General features: G+C 48.6%; 1 protein-coding gene across 7 annotated transcripts in view; it reads right to left on the reverse strand.

Annotated features, from left to right (window-relative positions):
- The window catches only part of LOC147725910 (C-type lectin domain family 12 member B-like), a 270,787-nt gene that overhangs the window by 209,553 nt on the left and 42,402 nt on the right, over positions 1-18,832 (reverse strand). The window contains exon 1 of one of the 7 annotated variants that reach the window (XM_086962823.1): positions 11,157-11,305. The exons of the other annotated variants lie outside the window; for them this stretch is intronic. Coding sequence (XP_086818949.1) covers positions 11,157-11,292 — 136 coding nt within the window. The 5' untranslated portion in view covers positions 11,293-11,305. Of the gene's footprint in view, positions 1-11,156; positions 11,306-18,832 lie in introns of those variants that run through there. 7 annotated transcript variants of the gene reach the window in all.

Here is an 18,832-nt window from a genome sequence, read left to right on the forward strand (position 1 = left end):
CTGAATGGGGCTTGGCTGCATTTGGAGTAGTGGGAGGAGATTTCCATGCACCTGAATAGGGCCTGTCTCAATCAATCAATCAATCAATCAATCAATCATAGCACTTGTATAGCGCGCTACTCACCCGGAAGGGTCTCAAGGCGCCTGTGGGAGGGGGGCCGCTACTGCTTGAACAGCCAGGTCTTAAGTTGTCTCCTGAAGGCGAGGTGGTCCTGGGTCTGCCGAAGATGGATGGGGAGGGAGTTTCATGTCTTGGCTGCCAGGTAGGAGAAGGATCTGCCTCCGGCGGTGGCTCTTCGGATTCGTGGTACGGTGGCGAGGGCGAGGCTAGCGGAACGTAGCTGGCGGGTGGGCGTGTGGAAGGTCAGGCGGTCGTTAAGGTACTTGGGGCCCAAGTTGTGGAGGGACTTGTGTGAGTGGGTGAGGAGCCTGAACGTGATCCTCTTGTTGAAGGGGAGCCAGTGCAGGTTCCTCAGGTGGCCGGAGATGTGGCTGCGTCGAGGGATGTCTAGGATGAGACGGGCGGAGGCGTTCTGGATGCGTTGTAGTCTTTTCTGCAGCTTGGCTGTGGTTCCGGCGTAGAGGGTGTTTCCGTAGTCCAGCCGGCTGGTGACGAGGGCCTGGGTGACCGTCTTCCTGGTTTCGATCGGGATCCATCGGAAGATCTTGCGGAGCATGCGGAGGGTGTGAAAGCATGAGGAGGAGACGGTGTTGACTTGTCTGGTCATCGAGAGGGAGGAGTCCAGGATGAAGCCCAGGTTGCGTGCGTGGTCTGTCGACTTGGGGGCGGTGCCCAGGGCTGGGGGCCACCAGGAGTCGTCCCAGGCGGTGGGTGATGGCCCAAGGATGAGGACTTCCATCTTGTCTGAGTTCAGTTTCAGGCGGCTGTCCTTCATCCACTCGGCGACGTCTTTCATCCATTCGTGGAGGCTGGTTCTGGCAGTGTCGGGGTCTCTGGTGAGGGAGAGGATCAGCTGGGTGTCGTCGGCGTAGGAGATGATGTTGAGGTTGTGTTGGCGTGCGATGGCTGCAAGAGGTCTGTTGTAGACGTTGAAGAGGGTAGGGCTGAGAGATGATCCTTGCGGGACGCCGCAGATGACTTCGGTGGCCTTGGAACGAAACGGGGGGAGGCTGTGTTCTTCCAGCGAGGAACGAGATGATCCACTTCAATGCCTTCTCTTGGATGCCGGTGTTGCTGAGGCGTTGGACTAGGGTGCGGTGGCAGACAGTGTCCAACGCGGCGGAGAGGTCCAGGATGATGAGTGCTGCTGTTTCCCCGTTGTCGAGAAGGGCTCGGATGTCATCGGTGGCTGCGATGAGGGCGGTCTCGGTGCTGTGGTTGGCTCTGAAACCGGACTGCGAGGGGTCGAGGGATCCATTCGTCTCGAGGAAGGCGGCAAGCTGTTTGTTGGCGATCTCCTTTATGACTTTGGCAGGAAAAGGGAGGAGCGAGATAGGGCGGACGTTCTTGAGGTCGGTGGGGTCCGCTGTTGGTTTCTTCAGTGGGGCGCTGAGCTCTGCATGCTTCCAGCTCTCCGGGAAGGTTGCGGTGTCGAAGGAGGTGTTGATGACGTCTCGGAGTTGGGGTGCGATGGTGGAGTCGGCCTTGTTGAAACGTGGTGGGGGCAGGGGTCAGTCGGAGATCCGGAGTGGATGGTGTTCATCGTGCGGGCTGTGTCTTCGGTGGTCACTGTGGTCCAGGTGCGGAGGGTGGCAGTGGGGTGCGTTGGTTCGACGGTTGGGTGCGAGGATGGTGTGCCGAAGCTGTTGTGGATGTCGGCAATCTTGCGGTGGAAGAACGAGGCGAGGGAGTCGCAGAGGTCTTGTGAGGAGGTAATGTCGTTGTTGCCGGTGCTGGGGTTGGAGAACTCCTTGACGATAGTGAAGAGTTCCTTGCTGTCGTGGGTGTTGTTGTACAGTCTATCCTTCAGCGATTTCTTCTTGGTGGTGCGGATGAGCTGGTGGTGCTTGCGGGTTGCGTGTTTGAGGGCGGTCATGTTGTCAGTGGTTCGGTCGAGGAGCCAGGCTTTCTCGAGGGTGCGGCAGGTCTTCTTGGAGTCCTTGAGTTCGTAGGTGAACCAGGGGGCCTTCTTGCTTCTGGGTTTGCTGGGAGGGTTCTTCAGAGGTGCGAGGTCGTCGGCGCAGGCGGTCAGCCACTGTGTGAAGTTGCGGGCTGCTTTGTTGATGTCCGGTGTGCTGGCAGGTGGGTTCTGGCTGAGGGAGGCGGTGAGCTGGTCGGCGGTGATCTTGCTCCAGCTTCTGTGAGGAAACTGTTGCGGGTGGTGGTGGGTGGTGGTTTTTCTGAAGCTGAAGTGGACACAGCTGTGGTCGGTCCAGTGTAGTCCGGTGGCGTGGCTGAAGGCAATGTGCTTGCTGGATGAGAAGACTGGGTCAAGCGTGTGGCCGGCGTAGTGGGTGGGGGTGTTGACCAGTTGCTTGAGTCTGAGGTTGGCGAGGTTGTCCAGCAGGGTGACGGTGTTGCAGTCCTTGTTGTTCTCCAGGTGGAAGTTGAGGTCCCTTAGGAGGATTTAGTCGGCGGAGGGGAGGGCGTGTGGGCTGATGAAGTCTGTGATGTCTTCGCTGAATTGTGTGCGTGGTCCCGGGGGCCTGTAGATGAGGGTGCCTCTGAGGGTCGTCTTTGGGTCGGTGTGAATCTGGAAGTGGAGGTGTTCGGCGGCGGTGTAGGTGTCGTCGGCGTCAGTCGTGATGCGGATGGTGTTCTTGTGGACGATGGCGATGCCTCCTCCGGTCTACTTGATGCGGTCCCTCCTGATGATCTTGTATCTATCCGGGATGGCGATTGCGATGTCGGGGGCTGAGGAGGCGTTGATCCACGTTTCAGTGAGGAAGGCGACGTCTGGAGATGTTGTGTCGAGCAGGTTCCAGAGTTCGACGGCGTGTCTGTGGACGGAGCGGGTGTTGAGCAGGATGCACTTGAGGTCGCGGCTGGGGTTTGGCTTGGCGGGCGCGGTGCATGTACGGAGGCATGTGAACTTGCAGGTAGTGCAGGTGAAGGATCCGTGGAAGCGTTTCGGGGCGGCCTGGCAGCAGGCGGGGTTTCGGCCGGCATTGAGTGCGTTGAGGGCGGCGGCGTCGTAGGTCTGTCGGGTCGTCTTGCGTCGGTGGGGGCCAGAGGTCCTGGCGCTGGGCGCGGTCCAGGCGCGGACGGGCGCAGACGGGCTTACCTTTGGCGCGCCTTCAGCGCACAATCGGCACGCCCGCTGCGCGTGACCGCTGCGCGTGACCGCTGCGTGTCCGCACGGTCGCCATATATGGCGAAGTGGGAGGGAGGGAGGAGCAGCTGGGAGGCGGGAGCGGGGAGGGCACAGAAGGAACAGGGGGCGTGGCCGCTAGAACGGCGGCGGGAAGCGGGGAGCGGGGCAGGCAGGCACAGCGGCAGAGATACGGTGAAACAGCACAACACAGGCAATGACAATAATCAAGACAGCAAATGGGAAACCAAACAAAATGTGGAATACCAAGATGCAGGGAGACAAAAAGGAGACAAAATACTCGGCAGAACACGCAATACGAAGGCCGGCTCAGCTAGGCTGCGGGCAGCAGCGGGGTGAGAAGCACACGCAGCAGCTGGTGGCCGTGCGGCGCGGGGGTGTCCTGAGGCTGTCTCCCTTGCACAATGTTGTCTTCACTCCCTATCGTCATACTGCACCAGTGAGGACAGAACTGGTTTGGACTGGGCTCAGAGACCCTTAAACAAAGAGAACAGAGACATTATAGGGTATGTGTATTACACCTGAAACCCCAGAACTGTAGATTACTTCTGGACTCAAGTAGAACATCTGCCAAGGAGAAGAGCTGAAGAGCTGTGAGGAGGAGTACTGCCCCTTTGCTGTGTGATATGTGGGGTTGGCCTGCAGTTGCTGTTCCTGCCAAGGAAAGGACAAAGACTGGAACTATGCTTTGAACCTGCTTGAAGATCTCCAGGGGCCTGTGTGGCTGACCTACTGTTTTGAAGTCTGGGGGATACAACAACTTCACCCCCAGCTCCCCTGAACTCTTCGACTGAGAGTTCTGACCTTCTAGCAGGTGCCTGTTCCAGTTCTGCTTGCTGCCGAAAGCTGGAAGAAACGAAAAGAACTGATGACATTGACGCATCGCTCTTCTTGCTGCTGTTTTTCTGGCACAGCACAGCTCTGCGAGAAGAATCTCCACACAACGCTGCCCGCTGCCAAACTGATGCAGCGCCTTTAGCCGCTGCAAGAACCAATGCTTGAAGGGATCATAGCTGAAGAAACCGACACAGAGCCGCTCGGCACCGCCGCAACGATCGCTGAGGTATTCCCAATTTCCACGCATCTTATCTATGTGGCAAGTTTTTCCAGTGCATCACCCGTGGACCTGAACCATCTTGGAATCGATGCATCACTTCCCACTACAGACCGGATCTGATGCATCAGTTCTCCTGCATGCAGCAGAACTGTTGCCTCTCTTCCCCTGGATCTCAGGATTTGACGCATCTTTGTTTCTCAATGCTTCACTTCTCTGCGGCTGTTTGGCCTTATGAATTGTGATGCATCAACAGGTACTTTGTGAGAAATCACACATCCATAGTTTTCTATGAACCAATTTGTTTGAAACTTTTTAAAGTCATATTCTTATTACACGTATGATGGATTTTTGTCATTTTGGTCTTGTTGACTTTAGATAAAGATACTTTACTTTTCTAAACTGGTGTGGTGTCCATTTGTGGTGTTATTGCTGTACTACTGTGTGTTTTGAGTACAAATACTTTACACGTTGCCTTTGGGATAAGTCTGTCGGCTCGTGCCAAGCTACCCAGGGGAAGCAGGGGTTACCTAAAGTGTGTATGCCCCTTACCCTAACTAGAAGCAAGGGTCCATATTTGGACAAAGGTACCTACCTCTGCCAACTAGAGAGACCCATTTCTAACACCTTTAATTAAGACAAATCCCGGAAATCTACCAGGTGAAACCGGTGGCCCTTTTAGGATTTAATCCCTTAGAGGTCAAGATGAGGCTGGAACTACTGGAAAGGAAATGTGTTTCTTGGACTTATCGTTCCTTGTTGATAAATTCTACAGAGAACCCCTGGGACCATCAGTCCTGCTGGGAGCTAGATGTAGGGTTCTCAGATGAAGACAAATAGAGGGAGCAGAAGATGCCCATAGAGAACTGGTTATTTTGGCTTGTATGCGTCTCATACAGTTTACTTACCTTCATAGCGTACACTACACCCCTAAAAGGATGTAAGACATGGGTAGAAGTCCAACCCCAAATTTCCTGAGATGTTAGGGTGTGGTTGGGAGCTTCTATCATGTCCTGAGGGGTGTCTCATACAGTAGATATGAGTTGAATATCAAAATACTTTTTCAGTGCTAATGAGTTGGTCGGCTTATTTGCCACTGAAATTGGTGATCCTAGGGATAATTGGGGACATGGGTCTCTCCATGGGCTTCTGAACATTGAGCGCTCTCAGCTACTTTTGGACCAATTGAGATAATGCACAATGATGGAGATCAGACACTCTACCCCATTTTGAGGGTCTGGCTTGAGGCCTGGATGTCTGCTCCCATGTGGAGTGTGGAGTGTACTGTGATAGCAGGTGTCCTAAAAACTGATTTAAAATATTGAGACCTTTGAGAGACTATTTTCACGTGTTTAAAATGTACTCAATTGTTTCTGTGTAGAATTTGATTAAGATACTGAGAGCTTGAAGAATCTAAATCACCTGTATTTTGTTGTTTCTCAATCATCCCATATAAGGCATTGTCTACACTTCTTTATGTTGCTAAAATCAGTACAAATGGCTTACAGAAAAGTTATGAGGTCAGAATATGGATGGTTACAGACTATGTTCTAAAGTCCTACAAAAGTTTGGGAAATGGAAAATAAATTGTAACAGTCTCACAAGAGTGCTTGAAATATAATACAAAATGCCCTTGATGACCCATAAATGAACATAAAAAAAGAATTCCCTGGTCTCGTCATACTGGTTAAGTGCGGCCTAGCATGAGCATGCCAGGTTATTTATTCATTTTCGTATTCTACAGCGCTGTTATATCTGAGAGGTGCATAAATAACATCAATGACCTACAATGGAACACAGTTAGAAAGTTTTGATGATGGAGGACCACAGCAAAGTCAGATAGAGGAGGCAACATGAACCAGAAATAGATGCACAGTAGATCAGGAGAGATCAGGGTAGATGCGTTTTTCATCTCTGACCTAAAGGATAGGCAATCTGGTTGAGTCTTGCGTCGAAGTGCAAGGGAGATCCATAGCCTGGACTTACCATCAAAGAAAAATTGCTTCAGTGTCAGAGATGTTTTAAATGGCAGATTGACAAGGACTTATCCATGTGTGAGAATCATGCGAGTGTCATGTAATCTGGGGTTAAATCAACTGATCTGGCGCTGGACGTGGTAATCGCTGCACTGCGCATGGTCAAGGTGGCGATTAGTAACCCTCACAATGCCAAAAGACGTAGAGTCAGGATGGCACTACGCTACTTGCCAAATTGACATGAAGTAAACTTAGTGCCTGCACCTTTAGCAGCTGCTCAGCGCGCCTAAGCTAGGCGTGGAGGCGGTATCTTTCAGTAGTGCCCATGGGCTGGTATTGAATCAGGAAGTGCCGCACGGCGCCCGCTTGGGTTAACTCCTTGAGTCTTGCCTAAGAGGTCTGAGCAGTGAATGAACCTGGCTCTTTGTGAGATCTTGTTTGAGAGGTTCATGTGATTTCACCAGGACTACAGGCTGTTCTAATGCCTCTGAACTGGTAACTGAGGCCATGTGGTGTCACTTGCACTGATGACGTCAGACGTCAAAGGACGTGTGATGCTTCTTCCTGTTTTGGGGAAATTCCAGACTCCAGTCCAGCAGGGGACTTCCCTGCAGGATGAGGACAGAGGCACAGAGGGGCGGAGCCTTTGTATTATGATCCTGTAATGTGTACATATATTCAGAGCTCACCACCGTGAGGAAGCATCGGGGGCTCCTTGCAGGGTGTGGACAGAGGCACAGAGGGGCGGAGCCTTCAGAAAGATCCTGTCATGTGTTCACATATATTCAAAGCTCACTCACCACAGTGGAGAGAAGGCAAACTTCCGGCTTCTGGAGTCAGTCTCATGCAACAGAGGCAACCAAGGGGTCATCACAAGTTCTCAACACCCTGCACTTGCCTGCAGCCACAACAGGAAAAATGTGCACATTTTACAGACGGTGCTAATTGTGTCACACAATGAGAAACTTCCTCAGCCTTCATTTCCAATCCAGTCTGGGTGAGGGCGAGTGTCTGCCGACCCCTTTGTTTCCTTCTATGTGAAATGATGGGTGTTGTCATCATCACTATGAAAAATGTTAGTTATTGGCTTTTGAACTGTGATAAACGGAGCAATCCTTAGCTGAACTTGAAAATAGCGAACTGCTCTTCACACATGGCTCTCTGCAGATGGCACATTAACCCACCGTACTGTCTCACCCGCCAAACACCGAATGTTAGCCAAAAACAGGAACATGTTGAACTATTGAACAACACATACCAAGAAGCGCCTGCATACACTCACGGGTGATTAGCAGCGCTTTACAAGTGTCGCTTTATGGATTGATTGAAGAGTTGAACTGCCCTGAGGCATAAACAAGCATTGGCAATGCCAATCGGTCTCCCCATATTGATGTGTTTAGTGTTGTAGTCTATACTACTACAATAAAGGAGAAAGTTTCAGGCTTTGAGGCGGGTGAACTCCGGAACCACTGCGCCAATCTACACGCCCGATACACCGTAGAAATCGTCAGGGTGTGTAGATGGTTATAGGCTATATAAAGTTTAAAAATAAACCTTATTTAAAAAATTAATATTTAAAAAAAAGTAGTCCCCCCCAAAGTAGCGCCGGCCGCGACGTGCGTGCTCACATCGAGGAGCGGCATCAGAGCGGCGTCAGAGGAGCTCTGGCCATGGCGCGGGGGAGGAGCGGTCACGTGAAGAACAGCACGGAGAGGCGGACATGGCGCGGGGGAGGAGCGGCGGCAGACAGCGGTGAGGAGCAGAGCGGCGAGGAGCTGTGACCTCAGGAGCGGCGGAAAAGGTAATCACACGGGTGTCGGGCCAGGCGGGGAACAGCCAAAAGGCAATGTCGGGGCAGGCGGGGGTCGGGGAAGGCGGAGGACGGGGACGGGGACGGGGATTGGGATTGACTCAGGCCACGCGAGGGTCGGGCCAGGCGGCAGGCGGGGGACGGGGCGGGCAGGGGCACAGGAGGCAGGCGGGGAATGGACAAAAGGCAATGTTGGGGCAGGCGAGGGTCGGGGAAGGCGGGGGACGGGGACGGGGATTGACTCAGGCCACGCGAGGGTCGGGCCAGGCGGAGGACGGGGCGGGCAGTGGTACAGGCTGCTGGGCAATGTCGGGGCAGGCGGGGGTATGGGGAAGCCTGAAAGCTCCCGGACAAGGTCGGGACGGGCTGCTAGTTTTTAATAAAGGGCATTATTATAATGCTGATCTATGCTAACCGGCCTATTTGGTCATATTAGACTTACTCCAGCTCTTTCTGCCTAGATGCTGCCCAAAAAGCATGCACCCTTTGATGCAAACACAATAAGTGTAAATGCAGATTAAGACAAAAGCACCAAACCGGAGTTGCCTATCAAAGAATAGACAAGCAGCAAGTTCCAAGGTCTAGCACTCTGCAGCCACAGAAGTCCTAAATAAAAGACTACACCCACTGCTTAATGTGTTAAGCATTAAGTGCCGGGGCTAAAAGCAAAGCAGCAACTGCCACGTTCTACTATGCAGCCACATAAGTCCCAAGAAAAGGCCTAAATCTAGTGCCCAATTAGTAAAACATGAAGTGCTGGGGCTACAAGCAAAACTTTAAAAATGAACAAAAGCTAGTCAAGAACGTGCTGTCAAAGTAGAGCCTAAGTAATCATTCCTTTGAATGAGATGTCTTCAAACCATTTGCAATTTAAAAAACAATTACTCACTTCTATAGCAACAACCACAAAACCTGCCGATTTGGTCACATTAGACTTTTACCATCCCTATCTGCCTAAATGCTCCTCAAAAAGCATGCAACCTTTGATGCAATCACAATGAGTGTAAATACAGATTAAGATAAAAGCACCAATCCAGATTTGCCTATTAAAGAACAAACACGCAGCAAGTTCCAATCTCTAGCACTCTTCAGCAATATAAGTCCTAAATAAAAGCCTAAACCTACTGCTTAATTTGCAAAACATAAAGTGCCGGGGCTAAAAGCAAAATGTTAAAACTGACCAATAACACGTCAAAAACATGATGACGAATTAGACTCTAAATACTTATTCTCTTGAATGAATTGTCTTCAAACTATTTGCAATGAAATACCCAGACTTGCATATTAATAATCAAACAAGCATTGGCATGCCAGGTTTTATTCCTCAGCACTCTGCAGCCACATAAGTCCCAAATAAAGGCCTACGCGGTGTAGGCCTTTATTTGGGACTTATGTGGCGGCAGAGTTTTGGACTGTTAAACTTGGTAGTTGCTGCTTATTTGATTTTTTATTTAATAGCAAATAATTTGCAGACAATTTATTTAAAGGAAGGAGTATTTAGAGTGTAGTTTCTCATCGTGTTTCTGAAGTGCTTTTGGGCATTTTTAAAGTTTTTCTTTTAGCCCCAGCACTTCATGTTTTACAGATTAAGCACTGGATGTAGGCCTTTATTTGGGACTTATGTGGCTGCAGAGTGCTGCAGAGTAGAACGCGGCATGTTTTACAAATCAAGCACTGAGTAGTAATATAAAAGATATACAACTTTAATATCACAAACTAAACTACGTCATCTGTACCACAAAAAGCTACATTTAACAGAAAAGTATTTCAAATGCATGATGGAGGTTCACTTAATTAAACGGAGATGGCTGTAAAATAAACCAGGTATGAGAACACATAGAGAGAAATATTGCCTTTCATCTGGAAATGGTATAGTCCAAAGCTCTGTTTTTAATATAAAAGCAGGGCCTTTGGTGGTCATATCACTGAAAATACAAGATTTGAAAAAAAAAAATTACGGGCCACGGGTCCTCTTTGAGGACAATTTCTATGGACTGGAATCTAGAGAATGCTAAAGTGATTCTGGTATTTTACTGACCTCTGCTGGTCGTTTGCTATCAAGAAAGTTAAATAGGGACATTTGAACAGAATCTGGGGGCATATTATCAAGGGGGTTTATCTCCGCTTTTTTGGCTTTAAAAGCCAAGAAAGCGGAGATAAAATTATCTCCCTATTACCTAGCTGTCGCTAACACCAGTTAGCGACAGCTAGTAGGAGACAGCGACCATCTTGGGCCCCACTTTGCATGTCAGTGATATTTATCACTAATGACAAGCAAAGTAGGCGTGCCAAGATGTTAGCGACTGGATACAGTCGCTAACATCGCTATCTCCTATTACCAACTTTTGGAGATATTCGCGCTAAGCGCGAATATCTCCAAAAGCTAACACCTGCCCAGAGCAGTTCTTAGCCATGTTATCCAATGGGAGGTGGATAACATGGCTAAGAGCATTAGCTCGGTAATGCATGAATATCGCTGACTTTTCAGCGCTATTCATGCATTGCGTCCGATTTTTATCGCATTTACGATAAACCTTGGTAATACCAAGGTTTCGTTGCGATAATTTTTTCACGCTAACCAAGCAATAGCGATCATTATCGCTATTGCTTGGTAATATGCCCTAAAGTCCCTAAGCGAAATCAGACAAGTCCTAGGGATGATCTCCAGAGCCCACAAAGTACATACACATATAAGTATATACTATAGTATATATTCTAAAGTATATATGAAGTATATACAAGAGGTCTCGAATGCTCGACCTAAAAATAGTAGAGGTTTAAATGGGCTCTAACACAGTGTTCACAATAGAGTCAAATTTTAATGAACCCTTTACGAGATAAAGGGGAGAAGCATCTGTGAGCAAGTAAATAGCATGCAAGAGACACAAAGGGGTATGCAGCATTAATAGTCAACAGAGGGGGTCTGATCATCAAAGCTTTCTTCTGTAAGTATGTCTTTTTTGTGTAAATTCTAAAGTAAGTCAGACCTAAGTCAGGAGTAAGACACCACTACCTGCTGAGAACTTTAGATGGTCAGGCTAACCTGCTGCTAGGATTATTGTACACATTCACACAATCCTCACCTGCTGTGGGCTCAGCCTGTGTTGCCTTCTGAGCGCCTTTGGAGTCTGGAAGGTGCAGAGTTGCATATGTGTCCTCCTCCTGAGCACCAGCAGAGTATTGAAATTGCAGATCAGTATAAATGCCATCCCCCTCCATCGTAACACCGGAGAGTAATGAAACGGCGAGTGTGTAAGGTAAGCACTAAGCAAGGCACAGCAACATCCTCCAGCTGGACAGGAAGTGTCTGATGTCCACAGCAACTGTGTCTACTAATTTGACCACAGAATTAGGGAAGTTTGATGTTTGCTGTGACATGTTCTTTTCTCCATCTGATCAACAAATACAGGGGCATATTATCAAGGGGGTTAATCTCCGCTTTTTTGGCTTTAAAAGCCAAGAAAGAGGAGATAAAATTATCTCGCTATTACCTAGCTGTCGCTAACACCAGTTAGCGACAGCTAGTAGGAGATAGCGACCATCTTGGGCCCCACTTTGCATGTCAGTGATATTTATCACTAATGACATGCAAAGTGGGCGTGCCAAGATGTTAGCGACTGGAAACAGTCGCTAACATCGCTATCTCCTATTACCAACTTTTGGAGATATTCGCGCTAAGCGCGAATATCTCCAAAAGCTAACACCTGCCCTGAGCAGTTGTTAGCCATGTTATCCAATGGGAGGTGTATAACATGTCTAAGAGCATTATCTCAGTAATGCATGAATATCGCTGACTTTTCAGCGATATTCATGCATTGCGGCCGATTTTTATCGCATTTGCGATAAACCTTGGTAATACCAGGGTTTATTTGCTATAAAAATTGCCGCAGCTTAGCGGTAAATTTTTGTCTCTAACCAAGCAATAGTGATAATTATCGCAATTGCTTGGTAATATGCCCCACAGAGCGGGATAATAGGTTTTCTGATGATCTCATAGACAGAGAGAAAACTTTGTGCACACACTTAGTGCCAGAGCACCTAACACACTTAGCATGACAGCAATGAAAAAGCTACATTTTAAAAAAGTTTTCTTTCAGTTTTATATGTCGCAAACTCACCCAAAGGTAACAGGGTGAATTACATGATGACCAATTACGTTACAGACACACACATTCATTTTTGGTAAGCATCAGGTGATTAAGTGATTTGCCCAGAATCACAAGATGTTGAGCATCCCTGCCAAGGTTCGAACCCTGTTCCCCGGCTTCAAGGTTGACCGCTCTAGCTCGTCAATTTTAAACTTGTTATGATTAGATTAGACCACAATAGGCCAAAGACACTTAATATAGACAATATTGATGATGAACCTGATAAAACACTGCAGGCCTCATATACAAGGCCCTAGCGGCACTTTTACGCTGCCAGAGCATCACTTTTTTCCACGCTCTGGTGGTGCAATGTGGTGCAGCATATTTAGAGGCCACGCAAAGCCACTTTACATGGCCTTGTGAATATGTTCCCCTTTCACACAGAACACTACATGAAAGGGACATCCCATGGGTGTTGCTGTGGTTGTACCCAGATTCCCAGCTTATGGGGAATCGTAAACCAGGGAATGTGTCAAATTCCTACACCTCCCCAGCGGAGGCATAAGAGTGGTGTAATAAGTACAAATACTTGAGTATGTTACTCATTTCGGTATTCACAGAAGGCACTTACTCATCAATGAGTAAGGGCCATATGTATCATCAAACTATTTTTCATTTCCTAAATAGCGAATTTTAAGGAATCGCTATTTAGGAAATGCAAAATGGTATGTATGAACAAAATCGCTTTTTATTTGTGATTCCTTAAGCTTCCTTAATTGCGAATTCGCATTTTGCGAATTCACAATTAAGGAATAATTTCCAATGCGTCCTATGGGCCAGGAGGCCCACAGGAATGAATGCTAAATAATTCTCAAATTGCGAATTCGCAATTTGCTAATCGCAATTTGAGTATTATTGCAAGGGTGCAGGGGTGTCTCAAAGACACCCTGCTACACCCCTGAAAAGAACATGTGTGTGCATATGGCGCACATACATGCCCTATGGGCATGTGTGTGCATCATACGCCACCTTTAAAAATGCCAATTTGAGCATTTCTGGAAGAATTCGCAAGTTACCATCAACTGAAAGTTGGTGGTAATTTGAGAATTCGTACACAAAAATCCCAAGCTAAAATTGCTCCATACATAGCATTTAAGGAATCGCAAATTTGTGATTCCCTAAATGCTATGGAAAAATAAGGAATCGCACAAGTTTGCAATTCCTTATTTTGGGAATGTTTCACACATTCCAAAACGTGCAAAACGGCCGTTTGCGAGTCGCAAGGGCCGTAATTCTGCGAATTTCGGCCTTTGCGATTCAAAAACGGCTTGATACATATGGCCCTAAGTGCCTTCTGTGAATACCAAAATGGTAGTAAGTTTAGGATTTTGTAGTAAGTTAGTTCTGTGAATCGGGCCCATTGTTTTTATGTAGGAAGGTGTCCCATCCGGCACAAAAACAATCATCCCCACAATGCAGGCACCCTTGCAACATGACGCAAGGGTGCCTGCACAGGGCAGGAATGCAAGATATCTTGTAAATGCAGTCCATTCCTGACATTTTCTTTTGACGCACGACAGTGCAGCAGGAATGCCTGCTACGCTGCAGTGTGTCAAAAGTTTGAAAAAGAGGCCGAATTTGTTTCTGATACTTCTTGGACCTTAGAGAGCCAATAATCTAAGACCTGAGCATTTTATAGTCTAACATATTTCTAACCGCAAATTAATACATACTATACCCCTGCATCCATCCTTTAAATAAAGCAACAACATATCCTTGTTGGTTCCAAGGTAGCTTCCCAGTCTCCTTGTAAGATTTTAACTTAAATGCATTCCTTGGCCTCTCATACCGTTCCACTGACTAGCACCTCCTTTGCTGGGCTAGCACCACCATATTTTACCAACCCACCTCTACCATTCCAATAACCTCGATTTTATGTAAATTATTGCAACGGTTTTTATTGATCATGAAAATAAACAATTACTTACCTACTTACTCTTTCCTCTAATTATTTTGAGTAGTTTTAAGATCTGCTAACACCTGGCAAAACATGAAGCCCTAATCTGTGTTTGCATGTAGGTGGTGTTTGTCCATCACACACTTCCCAAGATGGCCGCCTGGTAGGAGCTTCCCGAAGGAGCTCCCCGTGCTTGGGATCCCTTAACCGGGTATATCCCTGTTAGCGGCAGCCAGCGATCTCTCCCGTAATAAGAGTAACAGGAGTAACGTTTTGGACACCGCTGTGACCCGCCGGCTCCTCCACAGAGGAGTCCCTTCAGGAACAAAGAGCTGAGAAGGGCTTGGGACGTGGAACAACGTTGGGAACGGCCCACACCACAGCAGAGGAGCCCAAGTGACATCGGAGGTCTGAGAGAGGCTCGGGACGTGGGTAGTCGCCACCCGATATCCTCCACAGCCAGCACCGAGGACAAAGCGGAACGCACACCGGACCCCTCCGCCACCCCCGAACAGAGGCAGATGCGGAGATCGGGAGCAAGGGGGTCGCATCTCAGCGGATACTCCGGGACCGAAGGGGGTCGGGGCAACAACAACGGAACACCCGCCCGACTGCAGCAGAGGACGCTGGTCGCAGCACCGGGTTCAGCAGGAGGATCACCGGGATCAGCGGGAGCAAGCAACGACGAAAACGGAGCCCCTCCACCCCCCCACCCACCCCCACCGCCCGCCGCAGCAGAGGAATCCTAGCGGACAGCTGGCACCAGGACCAAAGCGGGAGGAACACCGGACCCCTTCCCCACTCACTCACTCACGACCTGAAGCAGGGACCACCTCCCGACGGCAGCAAAGGGCACTGAAATCAGCACCGGGACACGGCAACCCAACCCCCCCCTCTCCCGCCCACTCCGTAGCAGAGGAATACTAGCGGACTGGAGGGCTGAGAGGGACGCTGGTTGCTGGCAAACACAGTGGTGTCACTATCTCTTGGAGCGGATCCGCGAGAGCTAAGCACAGCTCAACTTTAAAAAATAACTTTTTAATAGGAGCAAGCGAGTGAAGTGATCCCGGAGTCTAGCAGGAGCAGTAGGGGCGACAGAAGACCGAAGCCTGCCCCCATCGACACCGGTGGATACCTGGCAAATGGCTGAGCCACTTTTCAGGATAATACAGGCTGGGAGCCCCGATCTGAGATCAAGTACATACAGTACATACAGCCACATACATCTACGAAGCGGAAGGGACTGAGCCAATCATGGACTAAAGCAGTGCTTCTGTAAAACTCTACTGGCAATATTTACAGGCACACAGAAACTTAAGGTATTTACTTCTCCCACCCGCCTGCTCTCTTTTAAAAAATCTAACTCCTTTGTTCAAAATGGCTGGGGCCATAAAACTGTAGCAATAAATCCCCCCCGTATCTCTGTTGTCCACGTGGCCCCTCAGCTTAACTCCCCCACACAGAGATAAGAATTCCTCCCAGCTAGCCTTGAGCTCTGCTTGCTTAAACAGAAAGTGTAACCTCTTCCCCTGTGCTCAAAGTAATAGCAGCAGACAGAGGACTAATATCTCTATCTCCCCTGCCTGCACAGCAACAAACAGAGGACTACTGTCTCGACCTGAACTATTTGGCGGCCATTTTAGACTAGTCTCTATTGGACTATAGTATTTTAGACTAGTGGGAAAGAATACCGGCCTATGATCGTAGTATTATACTTCTACCTATAGTTTGAACATTTGTATAGTGCAGATTGCTACCTCATATTGAAAGAATGTCTGCCTATTATTGCAGTATTACACTCCTAGATTTATTTTGAACTTTTGTAATACACAGATTGCTACCTCATATATGAAAGAGTGTTTTGCCACCATTGCAGTATTACACTCCTAGCTTTATTTTGAATCATCTCTACCATCGGACCTATGGCGTTTTTAGACTACTCTTATCGGTTGCACAATGTACACCACTTGGCGCTTCCACGTCGGACTATGATAGAGTGTCTGCCTTTTATAGTGGTATTATATTACTATACTCCTAACTGTATCCAGCACATTTCACTTTATCTGCACCTGTAATGCACCGATTGCTACCTCATATATTTTTGCCGTTTACAGTGGTATTATATATTTTTATATTCCTAATTGTATCTTGCACCGATGGCTACCTCATATATTTTTGCCTTCTACAGTGGTATTGTATTTAGTGTCACTTGTCTCATGTGACTTTTGTTTGCAATTGTATTCTGCTACTGACTCATGTACCTCACATATTTTTGACTATTCACTATTGTTACCTTCGATTCAGGTTTTTTACTGTTTGCATAGGTATTTTATTCCAGTATATTATTAGTATTGTACGTCTACGTTATTCTGCCTTTGACTTTTGTTTGCAATTGTATTTTGCTACTGACACATGTACCTCACATATTTTTGACTACTCACTACTGGCACTTTCGATTCAGGTATTTTACTGCCTGCATAGGTATTTTATTTTATTCCAGTATATTATTAGCATTATACGTCTACTTTATTCTGCATTTGTTTGTAACCCACATCGAATTCACTTCTATTCCTGTAATGTACCAATTAATTTCTCATATAGACTTGTCACATTGATGTAACCTGCACCCATTACACCGTTCCCTCCCTTACACACTGATTACTACTGCACATATTTTAGTTGCTCTCCGGTGTCGCCCCTGTGCCATGTAACTTATTGTCTTCATCTATATTCCGCTCCTGCTACAATTTTTATCCCTGTTTGCGTTGACTACTACCTCATATACCTTGGCTGCTCACTAGTGTCACTTTTATTCCCTGCAACCGGCGATTACTGGGCACCCGCACGCTCCTACCTATTCCGTCATCCCAACATGGAGCTCATCGGCAAGCACACATATAGAATCAACTACCCACCCGCACTCACCAAAAACGCTGCAAAACGCTTTAAACACAACTTACTGAGGTCCCACCCTGAAACCCCCTTTGCAGACACCTACTTCTCACCGGTCAATGGTGCCGTGAACATTGATATCATCTTCCACACCACACAAAGAGCTCAATGGAGAAAATCGTTCCTCTCTTTACTCACCGTCTCCAATTCTAGGAAATCCGCTCATGGCCGAACACTCACCATCACACCTTCCCAACTCTTCCCGGGCAGAACCACCATCACTATCTATAACAACGGGATTGTCCTAATCCAATCCACAGACAGGAACCTGGAACTACTAGACAACCTGTTCCCCACTTTCATACAGCACCTCTCCAAACCGCGGACACCCACTCACAGCACTCTCAGTCCTATCACCCTTGACTTCACAGCCCCCAACAACAACCATTCTTTCCTAGCTAAATGACACGCACCTCTCCTCTACCCCCGGCACCACAGTCATTCCTCCACTTACTGTAGCCACCCCACATTCCTCATTCACAGACTCAGACCTCTCCCCCACATACACCAGCCGCACCCCCTCCCCCCCACCAATTCCTTGACCCCCACACATACCACTCCCATTCCGCTCACCCCTGACACCTCAGCCCACATCCACAACGCCGCTAATCTAGCTCAGCCCCAAAACGACACGCACCTCTCCTTTACCACCGGCACCTTAGCCATGCACCCATCCACTGCTACTACCCCACACCCCTCAATCACAGACATAGATCTTGGCCCCACATACACCAGCCGTACCCCCTCCCCCATACACCAGCCCACATTCCCATTCTCTTCACCCATGACATCACAGCCCCCACCCACATCCCGCCTAATCAAGCTCAGCATCAAATCGACACGCACACAGACAAACCCCACCCTTTATCCCCCCCATTCTCAGCTCCCACTTCCACCCATTAACCAACCACACAGAACACGCCGCCTCTATCACTTCAACTCCGCCTCCTCAACAAAGAACCACATACAATCCCACTTCCCCCCCCATTCTCACCCCCCACTACCCTACATGCGCCCCCATCACCACTAACATACGCCCATCCTCCATCCTGCACTCTCCGCCTACCACCAATACCCTTTTCCTTACCAACAACCGCCCCCCTATGTCATCCCCCCCAACCCTCCCATCCCCACCACCAACACATATCCCACACTAGAGTACGTTATGGCCTCCCTCCACCAGCTCAAAGAAGACATTCACATCATCAAACAACTACTCTGCACACACTCCAGTCACTCCTCACCCACCACACTCCTCAAGCTCAAAGAAGACATTCACATCATCAAACAACTACTCTACACACATCCCACACCCCCCCCACCCGCCTACTCCACCAGCACCACCCCTCCCAACAGGACCTTCACCCGGTCGGCTGACTCTCCTATTCAACGCCCCTCACACTGGACCTCAATCCCCGTTCGCGATCGTGAAAACCGTCCCCACCGCTCCTGCAACCGACTATCGGACCTTGACACAGTCACCCTCCTCCGCTCCTACGACCCAGCTCCCCATAACAACACACCCACCACCCTCCGCGCCATTCCAACGATTCATCCAAACCCCCTTAGACCTCCCACACTGAACAACAGAAATTCTATCCTTAGTAACCTGAGAAAAGTCCCCCTCTCTCTAGAACCCCCCTCCACCTTCGAAGCACCCCGTCTCAAATGCACCCTCCTCAACTGCAGATCGGCCTCTAGGCACTCCTCTGCAATCGCTGATCTCATCCTAAAACTGGACCTTGACCTAATCATCATGACA

This window comes from Lissotriton vulgaris, chromosome 3_1, assembly GCF_964263255.1.
Source record: "Lissotriton vulgaris chromosome 3_1, aLisVul1.2, whole genome shotgun sequence".
NCBI classification, from domain to species: domain Eukaryota; kingdom Metazoa; phylum Chordata; class Amphibia; order Caudata; family Salamandridae; genus Lissotriton; species Lissotriton vulgaris.